The 17,498-nt window shown below is 46.9% G+C and overlaps 1 protein-coding gene across 1 annotated transcript; it reads left to right on the top strand.

The window, feature by feature from the left end:
- Positions 1 to 447: 447 nt before the first annotated feature.
- On the top strand, positions 448 to 14,498 carry TMEM183A (transmembrane protein 183A). Its single transcript, XM_090026208.1, has 8 exons — positions 448 to 630; positions 739 to 828; positions 3,224 to 3,379; positions 4,794 to 4,953; positions 5,764 to 5,944; positions 10,712 to 10,792; positions 11,523 to 11,678; positions 14,107 to 14,498. Exons 1-8 carry the CDS (start codon positions 519 to 521, stop codon positions 14,290 to 14,292), a joined length of 1,122 nt encoding a protein of 373 aa, XP_089882334.1. The 5' UTR covers positions 448 to 518; the 3' UTR covers positions 14,293 to 14,498.
- The last annotated feature ends 3,000 nt before the right edge of the window (positions 14,499 to 17,498 follow it).

Here is a 17,498-nt window from a genome sequence, read left to right as displayed (position 1 = left end):
AAAACGAGCCACCCCGTGTTTTTTAAAGATACTGCGCGCTGGTTTCACATTGTGATCCCACGTCTTGCCTGGCAAGAGAGTCAATATTGCATCCCTATGGGGTTTTTCCTCGCTACTTAGTATTAGTATACCTTCTCACGCCCCCTGTCCCCCTCCAGCATCTCTCTCCTAAACTGAGCAGGCCCGGCCCCATCTTCTCTCCTCTTATTTAAGCATCCCCCCCAATTTTTTTTAAATACCCCCCATAACCTCCATGTTTTTTAAATACCCTTTCCCCCATAGCCTCCACATTGCCTCTGGCTCCCCCGTACACACTCCTTTGATTGCTCCCTCCCACACAAACACTAGAAAACCAGGAAATTTCCCCACCGCGCGGAAGTGATGTTACATCCCCCCGCCCGGGCGCCGGAAGATGATGCCACTTCCGCCCTGCGAGTTCTCGCGAGATCCGGGATGGCCACGGGGCCGGGTGGAAGCGAGGGAGGGGGTCGGGGCCGCGCTCCCCTGACGCCGGGGACATGGCTCCGCGCAGCCGCCTGCTAGCGCCGCCGCGTCCTGTCGCCGCCATGCCCAAGCGGGGCGCCCGCAAGCGGCTCAAGTTCCGCGCCGACGACGTGTCCTCCGAGCACGGTGAGGCGAGGCGAGGCGAGGCTGGCCGGGGTGGGGTGGGCCGGGCCGGGTGTGGGCTGCCCCCTCCCCTCCCCTCCCCTCTCCCGCCTGACCCCCGCTCTCCCGTAGTGACCGTGGCGGACTTCGCCAACTCCGACCCCGCCGTGGTGCGCTCCGGGCGCGTGAAGAAAGCCGTGGCCAACGCAGTGCAGAAGGAAGGTGAGACCCTTGGCAGAAGCTCAAGGCTGGGCGGGACTGCGGGAGAGCCCTGGTTTTCATGACAAAAATTGAGGACATAAAAGGCATCAGGTTTTGTGTCAGTAGAAGACAGAATAGCAGAAAATCAGCGTGTCCTGTATGGTGACCACCCTAGTGGGGAAGCTGCTGCTGCTCTTCCACCTGCTCCGGGGTCCACAGCATACCTCCCAGGCTGCTCTGGGGCAAGTGTGCTGTGGGGGCGGAGGTGAGGGGTCTGTGGGTCCATGCCAGCTGCCCAGCCCACAGTGCCAGGTGAGTTTGACACCCCCAGTCTGTGGGGATGGTGGCAGTTCTCTGAAGTGTTGGGATATGGAAATCTGGTTGATTATTTTAGTGCCTGATGAAGGGTGAACTCGGACCCTGCGCACCTTGACTCAGAGGTTTTGCAGAAAGTGTTATGAAACCCCCCTGTCCCCTAAAGACCTAACCAAGAGCCCTGACCACAAGAGTGCTCTTCCTGTCTGTAGCTTGGGAACCCTCCTCTTAGTCTGAACTAGTAAACATTGGATTAAAAAAATCTCTAATGCTCTGCTAGTTGACAATCAAGCTTTATGCCTGTGACAAATGCTTAAGGGGAAAGACGTGTAAGTGAGTGTTGTGCAAGTTGGACAGCCTTTCCCCATCGTGCTGCAAGTGGTAAGCTTACTCTTTTGCCAGTGCCACTGAGGGCTTCGGAGAATGTCCTCATCAAGCGGTTTCTAAGAGTGTTGCTGCAATGCTTTGTTGTCTGCTTCCCTCTTAGCTCTGTTTAGGGCAACGAAAACATTCTGAACCAGCATGCATTTTGTTTAGCTGTAGCATCATTTTAAAACTTTAAAAGATTTTAAAAGTTATGTCTAGCTGCATCCTTCATTTCTTCATCCTCTAGATCTGGTGCATCAAACTCCCTGCTCCCCTTCCCCTGACAAAGTCCTGACCTGGGCTGGCAAGTGGCCATCAGGGTTAAAGCAGCTTTGGCCACCTCCTGTTGCACAACCCCAACAGGGTTCTGTGGCCCTGATTTCAGCAGAGGGCCCTGAATTCCTGGCACTTCTGCGAGGTCTGTGGGTCAGATAGCATAGCACCAGCCCATAGGCTATGCATTTGACATCCCTGCTAGACCTGGGGTTGGCAACCTGGTTAGGGAGCTGGGGCACATGACTTATGAAGAGAGGCTGAGGGATCTTGGCTTATTTAGTCTAGAGAGGAGGAAACTGAGAGGGGATTTAATAGCAGCCTTCAAATGCCTGAAGAAGGTTCAAAAGAGGATGGAGCTGGACTCTTCTCAGCAGTGGCAGATGACAGAACAAGGAGCAATGGTCTCAAATTGCAGCAAGGGAAGTTTAGGTTAGATATTAGGAAACAAAACCTTACTTGCTAGGAGAGTAGTAAAACACTGGAACAGGTTACCCAGCAAGGTTTTGGTATCTCCGTCCTTGGAGGTTTTTAAGACTGGGGTAGATAAAGCCTTGCCTGGGATGATCTAATTGGGGATGGTCCTGCTCTGAGTAGGGGTTTGGACTAGATGTGACCTCCTGAGGTTCCTGCCAACCCTAACTTTCTATGACTCTAACCCGTAGCCTGCAGGCTAGATCCAGCCCATGAAAACAGTCTGAAGATGTGGGGCTTCACCTGCAGATGCTCTTCTCATCCCCGCTACTGCAGGGACAGGGGCTGGCAGCGGCTGGGTCCTAGCACATGCCTTCTCACCTGCATCTGACCCCGTGTGCATCCTTCCAGCCTCATTTTTGTCCCTTAGTCTCCATTTGTCATTTCTTTCAGTTTGAAAGATTTCAGTGCTATTGAGGCCAGACTAACAGTTTTTGAGTTGCCTGCTCTCTCATTACGTGGTACCATCCATAATTTGACCAAGCTCTTAAACTCTTTGTTATCAATTTTGTAACTTCCTGTGCTGGTTTGTTTTGGTTTTTTTAAATACTCAAAAGATGAAGATTCCACCTTGGTCTTTTCAACTTGTATATGCTGCTTGTGTTCAAGGCCTGTACCCATATTCTATCTTTCTTTATGTAGATTGGGAGGACTAGTTTGCAGAGCTGTTGATACAAGTGGCAGAAGCGGGCAAAAAGTCCTGTTAAATGTAGGAGGCCACTTTGTGTAAAAGAGAATGGAATTTCCCACTCCAGTCAAACCAATGAGTTGATGATCACTTAGCTAAGACATTGGTCAGCATGTCCTCTTAATTTTGTCTTTAAAAACAAAAAGACATTCCCATTCATAGTGGTTGCCTAAGCAGATGCCTTATAGCAGCAAACACCTCTAATGGTAGCAGCTGCAGTCAGTCCTGCCAGACCCTAACCAGTCTTGTTACCATTCATGCTCTACTCAACCATGTCTAATCTCTTGTTCCTGGTTCCAGTGAAATCACTCTGTGGTTTGGAAGCCTCTCGTGTTCCTGCCGAGGAAGTACTTTCCCTGTCTGGAGAATCCTGTGATAGCAGCGACGAAATGGACGCTAAGGAAAGCTCTAATGAAAGAACTGGCTGTAGAAAAAAGAAAAGCAAAAGGCACAAAGGTATGACTGTTCCTCTTGCCCGATGCATGGGGTTCCTGCCAAGATCCTTGTCTTTGTTTAAGCATTTCTCAAATCTGCTTCGCCTTTTCCCCTTTCAAGCAGAGTGTGATATTTATGCCTTCTGAAGGGCTGGAAGTTGTGCAATTTACAGCTTAGTAGCAGGTCTCCTGTCCCCTACTAATACTAAGGTTGAATTCCTGTCGCCCTATTACCATTGTGGTTGGTGCACAGTTTACAGAGATGGGGATTTCTGTTTCTCAGCTGCTCCACGGTAACTGTCCTGTGCTCGCTGTCTTACAAAGAACAAATCCAGCAGGTTCACTTACCAGGGGTTAATTGCAGGCACAACACTTGTTCATATGTTTACAGTTAACAGGGCAGGGACTTCCCATGGCATCCTGGTAACTGCCCTGTGCCTGCAATTCCCTTGTTGTAAGTGAAAATTAAATAGTTCCATTCAGAGAAAATCTGCCCTGGTTTAGCTCTCACTGCAAGATAAGAGTAGAAAACTTAGTATGGAACAGCTGAGGCATGGTAAAACTTTGCCTCTGTTAATTAAGAGCACACTTGGTAATTGCAAGCTCAGATGTACCAGAGGCCACATGGAGCTTGTGATTCCACTTGTAGCTGTCACACCCTCTAGCTTGGGATCCATTGCCTTGGAACCTGTGAACTATGCATGGATCAAAAGTCTGAGCACAATCCATTAGATCTTAAAAAATCTGATTGATTAGAAAAATATTTTTGCTTTGTTTCCCTCCAAAGCTGTTCTTAAATGAGCAAGTATGTGAAGGTCTGGTTGCAGTGGAAATTTTTAAAGCGTCTTTGTGAATCAAAACAGGTGGTTGAGTTGAGTGGCGTTCTCTAATGCTTGCCATCATGGGAGCTGTAATTGAAATGTAGATGAAACAGTACAGCTGCTTAGTCACTCAGAAAGGGTCTTAGTAATCTCATTTACAATGTTGAGTATAAAGGAAGATAAATGCTCATGCTGTTTGCTAACCAAGTTAACCAGAAAGGACCTGGAGCAACTGTAAGACGGTGACAAGTAGGATGTGTTTGCAAAATGAAGATAAGATCTGAAACACATCTGCGCTAGGTTTATGTCATCTAGCACAGGTAACAGCAATGGGAAGATGGGGGGGCTTGGACAAATAACCAGAGCACAGACCTTTGAGGACTGTGGGCATGTTAGCTGGTTGCTAGCTTATGCTAAAGCCATAGTACTGTATTAACATTGTTGCTGTTGCTCTTGTTAGCTAGATTAAAGCCAGCACACACATGGCTACTCATGCTGCAGTCATACCTTCATCTTGCTGTGTTGATATATTTATAGAGAAGAGGCAACCAACCCCCAACTTTAAGGACTGTTATCTAGGAATTGTGTTATGCTAACATGTCCCGTTGTCTTTAGAAAACCCTGATGGGGATGTTGGAGAGGAGTATCCCATTGACATCTGGTTATTGCTGGCCTCCTACATACGTCCAGAAGATATTGTGAAATTTTCTCTCATTTGTAAGAAAGCATGGACTGTAACTTGCACTGCTGCCTTTTGGACCAGACTCTACAGAAGGTGCGGCCATAAATAGTTTGTAATCTAAGTTAAAGAGTCTTCCGTGGTGTCTGATTCTCTGCTGAGCTATTAAAGGGAATGTATCTCTTTGGGAGTCTTGGACTGGAACATATGCATGGTTAAATCCAGAACACGATTCACTTTGAAAGTGATTGCAATGTGCATGCGTGTGTAATATAAATATGTTTATACACACACATATATACGTTTGACTTCTGAACTATTTTCCATTCTATAATTGGCATCTACCTCCTAGCCTGTGCTGTCTCTGTTAAAAATGGCTGTATAGAGAACTTTAAACAACCTTTCTTAAGATAAATGCCTTTTAGTTTCTCCTGGGTATCTTCCCATATATCAGATGCCCACTCTCTGGGTATCTTCCCATATATCCAATACATATTTTTAAAATCTAGCAAGCTTTTCTGGTTGTCATGAACTAAGTGCTAGAATAACATTTTCCTGAGAGGACACATTTTTGCTTCAAAATGCTCAGAAATGCTTTTGCCAAAGTATCCTCTCATTTTTTTTAAAGGGTTAGCTTTTTCTGCTAAAGGCTTACCTCTTTCTTGAGCATTGATTGTGATTACATGCTGATAAATAAATATGGCATACTCGCAGCACTTAGAGAGCCCCAGGTGCTTAGGATACCAGCTGTCTGGGGAGCATGTATTATGGCAGCCAAGGCATTTTGACAGGGGATCCATTTGTTCTGCTAATTCTTAATGTTTAGTTTTGTAACTATGGGACGCTTACTTTAACTTATTTCTGGCTTCACAAAGGGATTTTTGGTTTGTCATGGTCTTTCTGTAGGCACTATACCCTGGATGCATACCTGCCTCTCCGCTTACGTCCAGAATCCATGGAAAAACTGCGCTGCCTGCGTGCATGTGTAATCCGTTCGTTATACCACATGTATGAACCTTTCGCTTCTCGAGTGTCCGGGAATCCAGCTATTCCAGAGACCACTCCCAGCACTTTAAGAAATTCCAAAGTAAGTGATATCATTTGATTAAATTAATTAAGTTGGGTCCAGCTGTTACCCTTTCTCTACATTTTTTTTTCTTTCAAAAGATAAGTCTTGTTCACAGTAATACTGGTGAAGTGTGTGCTGGATCAGTGACGTATAGACAATATCGGTGCTAAGAAGAGCAGCTTTTGAAGATTTGTAATGTACTGCATTTATACAACTCTACTCACAGTGGGGTCCTGGTCCATGACTGACCCTTCAGAATGCTTCCATCATACCAGTATCACTAGAAAAATGTCATCTGCCTCAATGAGATGGCAGCATTTTAAAATGAATGAATGAATTGATTTAAAAAAATCTCCCCAGTGCTGTGTAATCTGGGAATGCGCTCTCTCCCAACTGGAGCAGACCAAGAGCATCAGAAGTGATGCTTACAGCCTCTAAAAGGAGAGTACCTTGACATTGTGCTTCTGTGGCCTGTCAGGCTTGGTATCTGCCAAAGGGGAGCGAGGCAGCGTGTATGGCTAACATGAGAAGTGAGTGCATGCTTTTGAATATGGCTATGCAGGCAGGTGGGGAAAGCTTGGGAGGAATTGCTCTGCGTTTCAGTGAGAGAGGTTCCCCTGATGTCCTTGCATGGAGTTTTGCAGTATCTGTCCCGCTTTAGCTGCTGCTTAATAACTTGACTCCTCATCCTTTCTGCAGTTATAGTTTGCTTCTTATTCCCAGTTGACTGACGTTTGGCAAACCAGCCTAAGTCACAGTGCAGCGGGGGTTCCCCCTCCAAAATCTAAAAATATATTGAACTAGGCTTTCAGCCTCCAAAAGCTGAGGGGTACAGTTTGGACACTTTCACTTTCTTTCCATGCAAGATGCAACAAACTCATCCTTTGCTGTGTGACATTCACCCTACCCTTCCTTCCATGTGAGGGCACTGATAAAGTGGCTTGCTGCTTGGGATCAGAGTAGGGGTGTACCACTTAAAGATTTTTTGGCTGATACTGATGGCTGATTATTAACCAGCCATATCAGCCGATACCAGTCTGATAGCCAGTATGCAGCCTGGCAGCTTGGAGAGCAGCATCTGACCAGTGAGTCTGTGTGGGTAAAGGTGTTGGGGGGAGGGCAGGGGCAAATAGAGGCCCCTGTGCTGAAGGAGGGAATGTGGTAGGGGCAGGCACTGCTCAGTTGGGACAGAGCAGGGCACGGGACAGAGCCATGAGTGGCTCATCTGGGAAGTACAGGGGGAAGAGGAGGCAACTCCCTGCCACTGTGTGCACCTGTGATGGAGGCATGGGAGGGGCATGTGCACCCTGGATTTGTGCGTGGGGCAAGAGCAGGCTCCCCTCTTCAGGCTTGGGACCAGGGGCTGCACCAGCTTCTTCCTGATGCGGGGGCTGGGCCAGGGCTGTGCTGGGAGGGGTGGCTATGGAGAATTTGAGGGTGGTTATGGCCTACCCTGTAACCACCCCTCCAAGCTCCACAGCCACTCACACTGCCCCATTTCTGCTGGTTCTGAGTGCAGTCCTGGCCCAACCACCCCTGCCGGGAAGAGGCCAGCAGAGCCCCTGGCCCAAAGCTTGCAGTTAACCCTCATCCTGTGCACAAGTCTCGGGGCCACATGCCTCCCCTGGGAGTGCACACAGCAGTGGGGAGCTGCCCACCCTTCCCTGTACCCCCTGAACGAGCTGCCTGCAGCTCTGTCCTGCACCATGCCCCGCCCTGTCCCAGCTGGTCAGTGCCTGCTCCTGTTCCACTCCCTCCCTCACTGTGGGGGCCTCAGTTTGCCCTCCCTCCCTCCCCATGGCCTGTCTCCAACCCCCAGACTTACCGGTAGGAAGCTGCTCTCCTCACTTTTGGGCTGCATTCCTGGCTGTGTGCATGTTGCAGCTGCATGCATGCACCTGGCATTTATCAGTGACATTATTGGCTACACTGGCCAAAAAAAGATGATTGCCGATAATGTCAATTTTCCTTTTATCGTGCCAATCCAATATGGAGCGATATATCGGTGCACTTCTAGATCAGAGCCATGAGACAACCTGCAAACATCTGGGTAGCAAGCTGGTCAGGTTAAAGGATTATTGGCAGCTCGGTGCACAGGTCTTCTGTAGCCATTTCCACCCTGAGTTTCTTTTCCTGAATATTATGTTCAGGCATGATCTTTCTGAAAAGAAAATCATAGTTCCACTAGCTTTTGAGTTTAATATCCTCAGTCCCCTGGAATCTAACCTGCTTTTGGAGCAACCTAACCAATTAGTCTTATACCCAGGCTGTAAAAGCCAGATTCCTCCAGCTTAATGATGTCAGCAGGGTTGCCTGACAGTAGTCATTCATATTGACACCATGATGGCTTTGGTGCCCACTGCTAGTGCTTATACCATACTAACTGTCTTGTAAAGACTCTCTGTGTGTGATATCTGGTAACTGTTCATTGTTTAAAAAAAAAAAAAAGGAAATTAAATGAAGAAAAGTCTTTGTTAGAATAACAGTGGAGGTCTGACTTAAACCCATCAAAAGACAGAAATGTCTGTGTCTGATCCCAGTGTATGCCTCCGCATACCAGATCTCCAGACTGTCTGCATTTGCTCCATGTGCTGTAATGCCCAGGCACAATGGTGTATGCTGAGTGGGACCTTACATTACCTCTCTGCTTCCTTGCTTTCATGGGTTTTGGTTATACCCTTAGGGGTCTATTAACACTAACGGAAGATGCCCAAGTAAATTGTGCATGCAGCAAGGGGAGGCTCCAGACCCCTCTCTCACTGAATCTAGCTTTTCCTCTTTAATTTCCTTTTTTCTTTCCTTAGTGTAGCTTGTGTGGGACACTGGAGCTGTTGTGGTGTCAGCAGAAGTGTTTGCCCTTTAAAGACACCCCCATTATTTTTGGTGGAGCAGCAGGCCATGCAGCGCACGTCTGAAGGGCAGGACGGCTGACACGTGGACAACATCCTCTGCCCCTTAGGAGGTACTTACCATTTTGTGCTTAATTACTTGCCATGATCAAATGCACTGTTAGCTGATGCTGGCTCCATGGAGCAATCAGCAGTGTAATCAGATAGAATTAGTCACACCCTGCTTACGTGTTTGGTGGAAGTGTTCTGAGCTTAACTCCGCTTCAGCCTTGCACGTGATGTCTAAGGGATTCACCCCAGGAGGGATCCTGGTCAGATTCTTGCCAGTGATTATGCAGGTGATACAATCCAGAATCAGAATTTAACAGCAAAAATATCTAGACTTTGTTCGAGTGTGGGTCATGTGGTACCATGTCCCAACTAGAACAAAACTTCATTAATATGATTCAGATTGCAGCTGCCCTCCTGTAATCAGATTGGACAGCCTTGGTGCCACAGTGGAATGTTTGTCCCTAGAGCAGGTACAGGACAGAAAATAGCATAAGCTACCAGATGGTGAGAGGGAGGAGAGACCAGAGAGAGTATCCCTCTTTAGGCCAGAGAGACCATCCCTCAGGCAGAAAATTGCTTCCTTGCCTCATTTGCTGCAACTGAGTCTGCTAGCAGGACTAGTAATGGCCAGTTGTGGTGGATGGCTGATTTCTGTCAGAGATGAGATGTGGCACATTTCATTTCTTTGTTTCTTTTCTGGCTACCAGACAACTCTTAAGTGCTAAAAGTTTCCCATCACTGACAGTTTTTGGATGTTGTGCTGTGTTTCCCTTCCACTCACCTTGATATCTGCCAAGAGTTCTAAAGAGTGTTTTGTGCTGGCCCCTACAATCCCCCAGATCGCACCCCTGTGTAAAAGGATCCCCAGTCACCTTGTCATAGATAAAGATCTCCGTAAATCACACCAGAAGTACCCCCTGCAAATGTTTTTCATTTTGCCACTTGCCCTCCTTTCCCCCGATTAGCGGAGTAGCCCTGCTGGCTGGGCTGTTTGCCACTGATAGCCAGCGAAGCAAAAATTGTGGTTTTAAATATGCTGCTATTTTTGCTTCCCTGGTAAACTGCCCAGCCGGCAGGGCCCCTCCGCCAATCAAGGAGGGGAGCAAGTGGCAATACAAAAAACATTAAAGGAGCTGCTGCAGGGGGCATTTCCAGTGCAATTGATGAAGATCTCTAGCCATAGAATCCTTTCATGTATGTTTGCCAGGGTGTCATGCTTTGGTACCTTGCTGCCTCTGTGGCTAAGCTATCTGACACAGTGTACTCCTCCAGAACAGAAGAGTGTTTTGGCCTGGTATCCGAGGTGCACCAGCAAAGCTTCAGTTTGTACTTGCAAAATATTAAAACATGCCCCTAGTATGACATTAGTGACATTTGGGGGCTATGAAGGGGAATCTCCTGACTCCAGAGTGCCCCCAGAACAACCTCCTGTTTTTTAAAATGGTCTTTGTCTTGTCTTTGTCCTTTGCTCTGTCTTCCTCTGGCCCGCTTTAGTTCCTCCTTGCTGCTGCACTGTTATGTGTGAACTGAATGCGTGGTTAAGCTGACCAGAGACATTATTAATTTAATTAAGCTGCTTTCTGTGTTGTGTGCCTGTGAAAGAACCAAATCAATTCCACCTTTGGTTCCCTTTGGAATGGCTGGGTAGGGTTGAAGGCTATATAGTTGTTGGCTCATATACTGTGCTCTGGTATTGCAAAATTATCAGCTTCTGCCTGGCAAATGGAAAGTGCTTTGTGGATTTTCTGAGTATAATTGACTCAGATGTTAGCCATCTCTTCTGCTCCTCTGGTTTAAGCTGGTCTGACTGTGTGCGCTAAAATTTGCTGCGTGTGGTGTCCTAAGCTCTAAGGGTCTCATAACTTTATTTTTTTTTCTGCAACAGTGTCTGCTTTTCTGGTGCAGAAAGATTGATGGGAACAGACAAGAAACTATGTGGGAATTTAATTTTAAGTTCAAAAAACAGGTAAGAAAGCTAAATGTTTAGTTATTGAAATGTTGGGACCAAAATGGCAGGGTTCTTAAAATGGTATTTTTCTTTCTCTGGGATTACTCTTCAGGGTGATGGAAGATCAGTGGAAATCTGTGATCTTGGAGTAACAAAAATAAACATTGCTAAATGCAGAAGTTTGGTAAACTACCTTTAGAATAGCAGATTGAGAGCAGGAGACAGTTCTTTGAACTGCAAAATGGACCCTACTTCCATAGTTCCTTTTCTCCACTCATGATGGGCATTTAGCCTGCTGTCCAAATGACTCAAATAGCGATTTGTAGCCTGGCACCTCTGAAAATCAGGCCACTTGAATTTATTGGCCTAAATTTGAGGGGCCACATTAAAAACCTTTTGTCTAAAGGTCTTGTTTTCTGAAGTTTTCAAAGAACTGTGCTGGCAGTGCATAGAAAAGTGAGGTTACCACTGTAGTGAAGCCCTCCATTAATCTTGATAAATATGCTATAGCACAATATTGAGAAGTCTACAGACCCTGTCTTTCAAAAGGTAATTCTGCCACTCCAAAGCAAATGCTTTGCCCCAGGAAAGAGGCCTTTCTTGTCCATGTAAGCTGTCTGTCCAAATGATTGAGAGTTTGGTAGGAATTCCTTGCCAACTAGCCTTTCGATGTGAAGTGAAACTTCTGGTCAGATTTAATTTAGTTGAATGAGTCTCTCTCTGTCTCTGTCTCTCTTTCTCGTACAAGTCTCCCAGGTTTAAGAATAACTGTTGCAAAGGTCTTCAGCCACCTGTTCAGTATCAAGAAGTTCACACAAACCCTGATCAGGACTGCTGTCTGTTGCAGATCACCACCTTCAACTTCATTTTTGTGCCAATAGTCATGGGTATGATATTTACCTTGGTAAGTGTTGAAGACTAAGCTAACACTGTATACAAGGCTTGGAAGAAAGGAGCTGGTTCCTTACCTTTCTTTGTAAAGTTTTCTACAACAGCTGCACTTCTAAAGGGTATTGGGGGCCATTGTTTGAGGATCTTCTCAGTTTAGTTTTTATATGAATCTTCAACTGCTCTCATACTTGATTTCAACTTGAAGGGATTGGGCTTTTTATTGTAATTTCAGTTAAATGTACTGTGTTTCAAAGATGGGAGTTAACTTGTCTATATGCAGTAGTACCTAAAATATCTTTTCCTTACGGTTTTAAATCTTGAAAACTGAGTTCGAGAAAAGTTTTAAGTTCTCCTATCCTTGTCCTTCCATAAGATGTGAGTTCTAAAATGGAATTATCTTGTTTTAGAAGAGAGTAATTAGAAACTTTCTGGTTTTGATTTAAAAAAAATATATGCCTCTCCCCTGCCCCCACCACTTTTTAATAGAAAACATCCTAGTTTCATAGTTTCATAGTAGCTAGAGTCGGAAGGGACCTAGGTAGATCATCTAGTCCGACCCCCTGCCTTAGCAGGAAAGAGCACCGGGGTCAGATGACCCCGGCAAGGTGCTCATCTAACTTCCTTTTAAAAATCCCCAGGCTAGGAGCCTGCACCACTTCCCCTGGAAGCTGGTTCCAGGCCCTAGCCGCCCTGACTGTGAAGTAGCGCCTCCTAATATCTAATCTAAACTTACCCTCCGCCAGTTTGTGACCGTTATTCCTGGTCACTCCTGGCAGCGCACGGGGGAACAGGGACTCCCCCAATACCTGCTGATCCCCCCTGACCAGTTTGTAGCAGGCCACAAGGTCCCCCCTTAACCTTCTCTTGTGGAGGCTAAACAGGTTCAGGTCCCGTAGCCTATCCTCATAAGGCCTGCCCTGCTGACCCCTGATCATACGAGTGGCCCTCCTCTGAACTCTTTCCATATTGTCCACGTCCCTCTTGAAGTGTGGCGCCCAGAACTGGACGCAGTACTCCAGCTGCGGCCTGACCAGTGCCGCATAGAGGGGGAGGATCACCTCCCTGGACCTGCTCGAGATGCATCTGTGGATGCATGACAGGGTACGATTGGCCTTCTTGACTGCCTCCCCACACTGCCGGCCCATGTTCATCGTGGAGTCAATGACGACTCCAAGATCCTTTTCCGTCTCCGTGCTGGCAAGAGGGGAGTTCCCCAACCTGTAAGTGTGGTGCCGGTTCTTCCTCCCCATGTGCAACACCTTGCACTTATCAGTGTTAAACCCCATCCTATTCTCATCCGCCCACCGTTGCAACCTGTCAAGGTCAGTTTGTAGCCTATTGCACCCTTCTAGTGCACCCACATCCCCCCACATCTTAGTGTCATCAGCAAACTTGAACAGGGTGCTTTCTACCCCCTCATCCAAGTCACTGATGAAGATGTTGAACAGTGCAGGCCCGAGGACCGAGCCCTGCGGAACCCCACTGCCCACATCCTTCCAGGTCGAGAAGAACCCATCCACTACCACCCTCTGGGTGCGGCCCTCCAACCAGTTGGCGACCCATTTGACCGTGTGGGCATCGACACCACAGTCTCCCAGCTTTTTGATGAGGACAGGGTGAGAGACAGTGTCGAAAGCCTTCCGGAAGTCCAAAAAGACTACATCCACAGCAACCCCTGCGTCTAATGATTTGGTGACCTGATCGTAAAAGGCCACCAGGTTGGTCTGACAAGACCTGCCACTGATGAACCCATGTGGGTTGCCCCTGAGCATGCATTCCCCCGCAAGGCCCTCCTGGATGTGTGCCAGGATAATTTTTTCAAAGCACTTACCCGGGATTGAGGTCAGACTAACTGGCCTGTAATTTCCCGGGTCCTCTTTTTTTCCCTTTTTGAAGATAGGGACCACATTGGCCCTCTTCCAGTCCTCCGGCACCTCGCCAGAGCACCACGAGTGCTCATAGAGCCGTGCCAGGGGTCCCGCAATGACCTCAGCCAGTTCCTGTAGAACCCTAGGGTGAAGATCGTCCGGACCAGCGGACTTGAACACGTCCAGCCTCTCCAGAAGTACCCTAACTAACTCCTCGCTAACCCTTAGCCCAGGCGCGTCTCTCTCGGGGCCCGAGGGGGGCCCAGCAGGGAGGCGGCTGAACTGGTCCCTACTTAGGAAGACAGAGGCAAAGAAATCGTTAAATATGTTAGCTTTGTCATCTGGCGTGATGACTAAGAGTCCTCAAGAGTTCTGTTTTGTGCTAACCTATTTTATTCTTAAAATAATCAAAAATAAACTTTAATGTAATTGTGCAAGGAAAAAAAATTGTGATCAGAGTCCCCAGCAGTAAATAGAAAGGAAATTATGTGCACTCTGGCATTCTGGAAATGATCTCTAGATGTCTGTTTAAATAGTCTTCTTGTGTTTTTTTTTTTTTTTCCCCCCCTGCAGTTCACAATAAATGTGAGCACTGACATGAGGCATCATAGAGTGCGGCTGGTATTCCAGGATTCTCCAGTTTGGAATGGCAAGAAACCCCGAGTTGACCAAGGAATGCAGGTTGTCCTGGACCCTGTGTACAGTGTGCGCCTTTTTGATTGGTGGCACCCTCAGTACCCCTTTTCTCAAAAAGCTTAGTGTGATCCTGCAACTGCAAGCAGCAATTTGCTATCTATATTCATCAAGCTGAAGAGAATTTCTAAAAACCAAGGAATCCTATTTTTATTTTGTGAAAAAATTCTAGAGTCTCACAAATGGTTTAAAACTACAAAGCCAGTATATGTATATAACTTCCAGGCTGTGATGGGCAGAATCAAGTAAAAAGCAAATAATTTGTAAACACACTTTTATGTAAAACTCACGTTTTATGATTTGAAAGGAGCTTCGTGGCACTGTTCATTTAAAGTCCTGGTGCTAATGAAAGTAGTGCTGTGGTCTGTTATCCTAAAGGAAGCAGGCAGCTTCCTTTTCACACTTAAGGGTGTTAGATATTATATCACAAATCAAGCATCAGTGACAAGCCATTGCAGTGTGATTGAACACAGCTATATGATCCCATTGCCTAAAGTCCAGCAAGTGAAACCGCAGTTACCGTCGCTAGTCTGATTCACTGTATGATCTGTGAGCACGGGAAAACAGAAATGATCAAGATAAAGAAATGAGTTAAAGTGCGAGCTGTCAGGTAAAGGTATGTGTTGATAATATAAAACCGGTGTTCCACCTTGTCACCCTGCAGGCCAGAAATGTGGCATGGAACCTGTCTGCAGGCCAGACTGGACCAAGGTTCAGGTTCAGGCCCACACCACCCCTATGTGCTGGGATCAGCCTCCAGGACCCCACAGCCCTCTGCGTGCCCAATCTAGCAAGTCTGTGACTGACAGGGCTCTCTACAGACTGGATGACACTGACCCAGGAAGCAGATTTGGTCCACAGTTGAGTGGTCATGATATAAAAGATCATGTCTTAAGCTCATACTGTCCCTTTTTAAAAGAACAACCTAAAATACAAAATTGAAAGCGGCCTACAGACAGGGAAAGGAAAGATGCACGTTTGTAGTGCCACATGCCAATGTTCTCCACACTGCAAGGGCATGCTGGCTGAGCGTGCGCTGTGTTGCGTTTTTTCCCTGCAGATTTTTTTGTTTTTGGACCTCTGCACAATGCTGGCCCTCCCCTTCCCTACCCCATCGGGGGCCAAAGTGCCCATGGCATGGGCATTCCCCAGGCACAAGTATCAGCAGCACAAATTGCGTCACCACTACTTGTCTCCGGGGAACCGAACGTCCCTGTGAATCTGGACGCACCCTGTCTGACCAAATTAACTACTGGGGGGATGGAGTAAACCCCAAGGCCTTCTTTAGTCCTTGTTGTTCTGCGTGGTGCTGGGAGAGGATTGGAAGTAAAGTCTGGCTACAGGTGAGTGGCATCACAATATCCCCAGTCTACTGGGATGGTTTTATACAGAACCATTAAACTCCACTGGCAAGTATGTGCATCAGACTTCTGTAAGCTTTGATGCTGAATGTCTTGGGGAGAGAGCTTTTAAATTTGCAACTTCTATGTAAGATCCTGTGGTTGAAGCTCAGGCAACAACTTCCTGACCAAAGGAGCCGTACAGGCCCAGTGGGAAGCTTATTTTCCTCAGCAAGTGAATAGGCATGAGAGATGCAGTAAGTGGAATTCTGTTTTGCTTCATGGGTCTAAATCACAGTTATCTTGCTTTGTTCTTAGGCCTTCCTGGTATTGCCACTGTGTTGTTTTGTGCATTAGCATGTGCATTTAGCCTTTTGTACGTAGTTTGTCTGCGAGTGCCTGGAAACACATTAATGTCCCCAAGGGGAGGAGCGTGTATTCCTTCTTGATGGTGGCTGCTTGCAGGCACGGGGGGGAGATGCACTTTACTGGAAGCAGCAGAATGTTAGTTCGACCTGGCTCTGCAGTGTCTATAGGTCCAGCACTTCAATGAGGCTTTTTTGGAGCTTTATGTAAGAGCTGATTGAATCAGCTCTTAGATCAAAGCACCAAAAAAGCCCCACTAAAATGCCCAGTATATACAGATGCTGCAGAGCTGGTTTGAACTAACTTGTTGCCTCTTCTGAGCATGTCCGGGTCATGCAGAGTTTAAAGGAAAGCTGGTGGGGGGGTTCCCCCCCATCCCTCTGCAGGCAGCTTAAGTATCTCCTACCAGGAGCAAGGCTGCAGGCTAGAAACTGGTTTTCATGAGCTGGCTGGTGCAACAGCCCTTCCCAGTTTGGCCCTGCCCCCTTGCTCCTCTCAAACAAAGGCTGGCACAAGTGTCCCACCTATCCCACGCACCTTGTTCTGGGAGATGCTGTGCAGTGTCAGACGGGGAAAGGCTGCAGCAGGAACTGGCTCTCCTACCTGCTTCAAACTTTGCAGACAACACTAATGAGATAGGAGAGCGTGCATGTGCTGCAGTCCTTCCTAATTTGTCTGTGCACAAGACATCTTTACTATTCACTCCATCCAGGAAAAGCACACACCAACTGCAGAGACTTCCTCAGCCTGACTAAGGGTTTTTAAACCTGAAAGCTTGCTAATTTTTCTTCCAACTATTTAAGTTGGTCTAATAAAAAATATCAGATTAACCCAAAGATCCTTGTCTGCCAAGACAAGAAATTTTAGCTGGACACAGCATCTGGTTGAGAGCCACTGAGGTTAAGTTGAGCACAAGATTTCAACACAACAGGAAATAGAGTTCCATTTGTGCGGAGTGAGTCTGCGTCCTAGAGGAGTGGTTCCCAACCTTGTCCAGACCAAGGAACACTTACATTAATAAACATTTTCCATGGCACGCCTGTTAAGGCATTCCTCATCCCCATATTTACAAGCTCATTGTAGCTCATTGCCACGGCATGCCAGTTGGGAAATGCTCTCGTAGAGTACTACAGATAACACTGACCTGGCATTCTGCTTTTACTCTTGTCTTAACTTAGTGAGAATTGTAATAATTTATCTTGCCCTATGTCAGGGAAGACTTGACCAGTACTTCTTTTCATATTGATCATGTGCACTATTTTTGAATAGTCTGATTTTTGAATGCAGCTGCTGGGAAAAAAAATACGATAGGGAGAATTCCCATTTTTCAACCTACCCCTGCTTAAATCCAGTGTGTAAAGGCACAAATGAATCAACATATCCTGTGTAGAGGTCCCTGTCAGAGTGTCTTGAATGCCCATGTAGCCACTGAAAAAAATGCAGATAAATTCCTGTCTGTCACAAGCATCTGTCTGTTGTGGATGTTCTGTGGTTTTGCACTTCTCATTAGAATTTATCTGTAGCAAGGCTCCTGCTGTGATGTTCCCTCCCTATCGTTGCCTAATG

This window comes from Crocodylus siamensis, chromosome 13 (assembly GCF_052110815.1).
Source record: "Crocodylus siamensis isolate JL-2025a chromosome 13, ASM5211081v1, whole genome shotgun sequence".
NCBI lineage: Eukaryota > Metazoa > Chordata > Crocodylia > Crocodylidae > Crocodylus > Crocodylus siamensis.
This window is presented reverse-complemented; position numbering and strand designations above follow the sequence as displayed.

Excerpts from the sequence above, each read along its gene's own strand:
- TMEM183A (XM_090026208.1), top strand. The coding sequence starts at position 519 with ATGGCTCCGCGCAGCCGCCTGCTAGCGCCGCCGCGTCCTGTCGCCGCC. Across the intron at positions 829-3,223 it reads CAACGCAGTGCAGAAGGAAG|TGAAATCACTCTGTGGTTTG; the intron begins GTGAGACCCTTG and ends TCCTGGTTCCAG. Across the intron at positions 10,793-11,522 it reads ATTTTAAGTTCAAAAAACAG|TCTCCCAGGTTTAAGAATAA; the intron begins GTAAGAAAGCTA and ends TTCTCGTACAAG.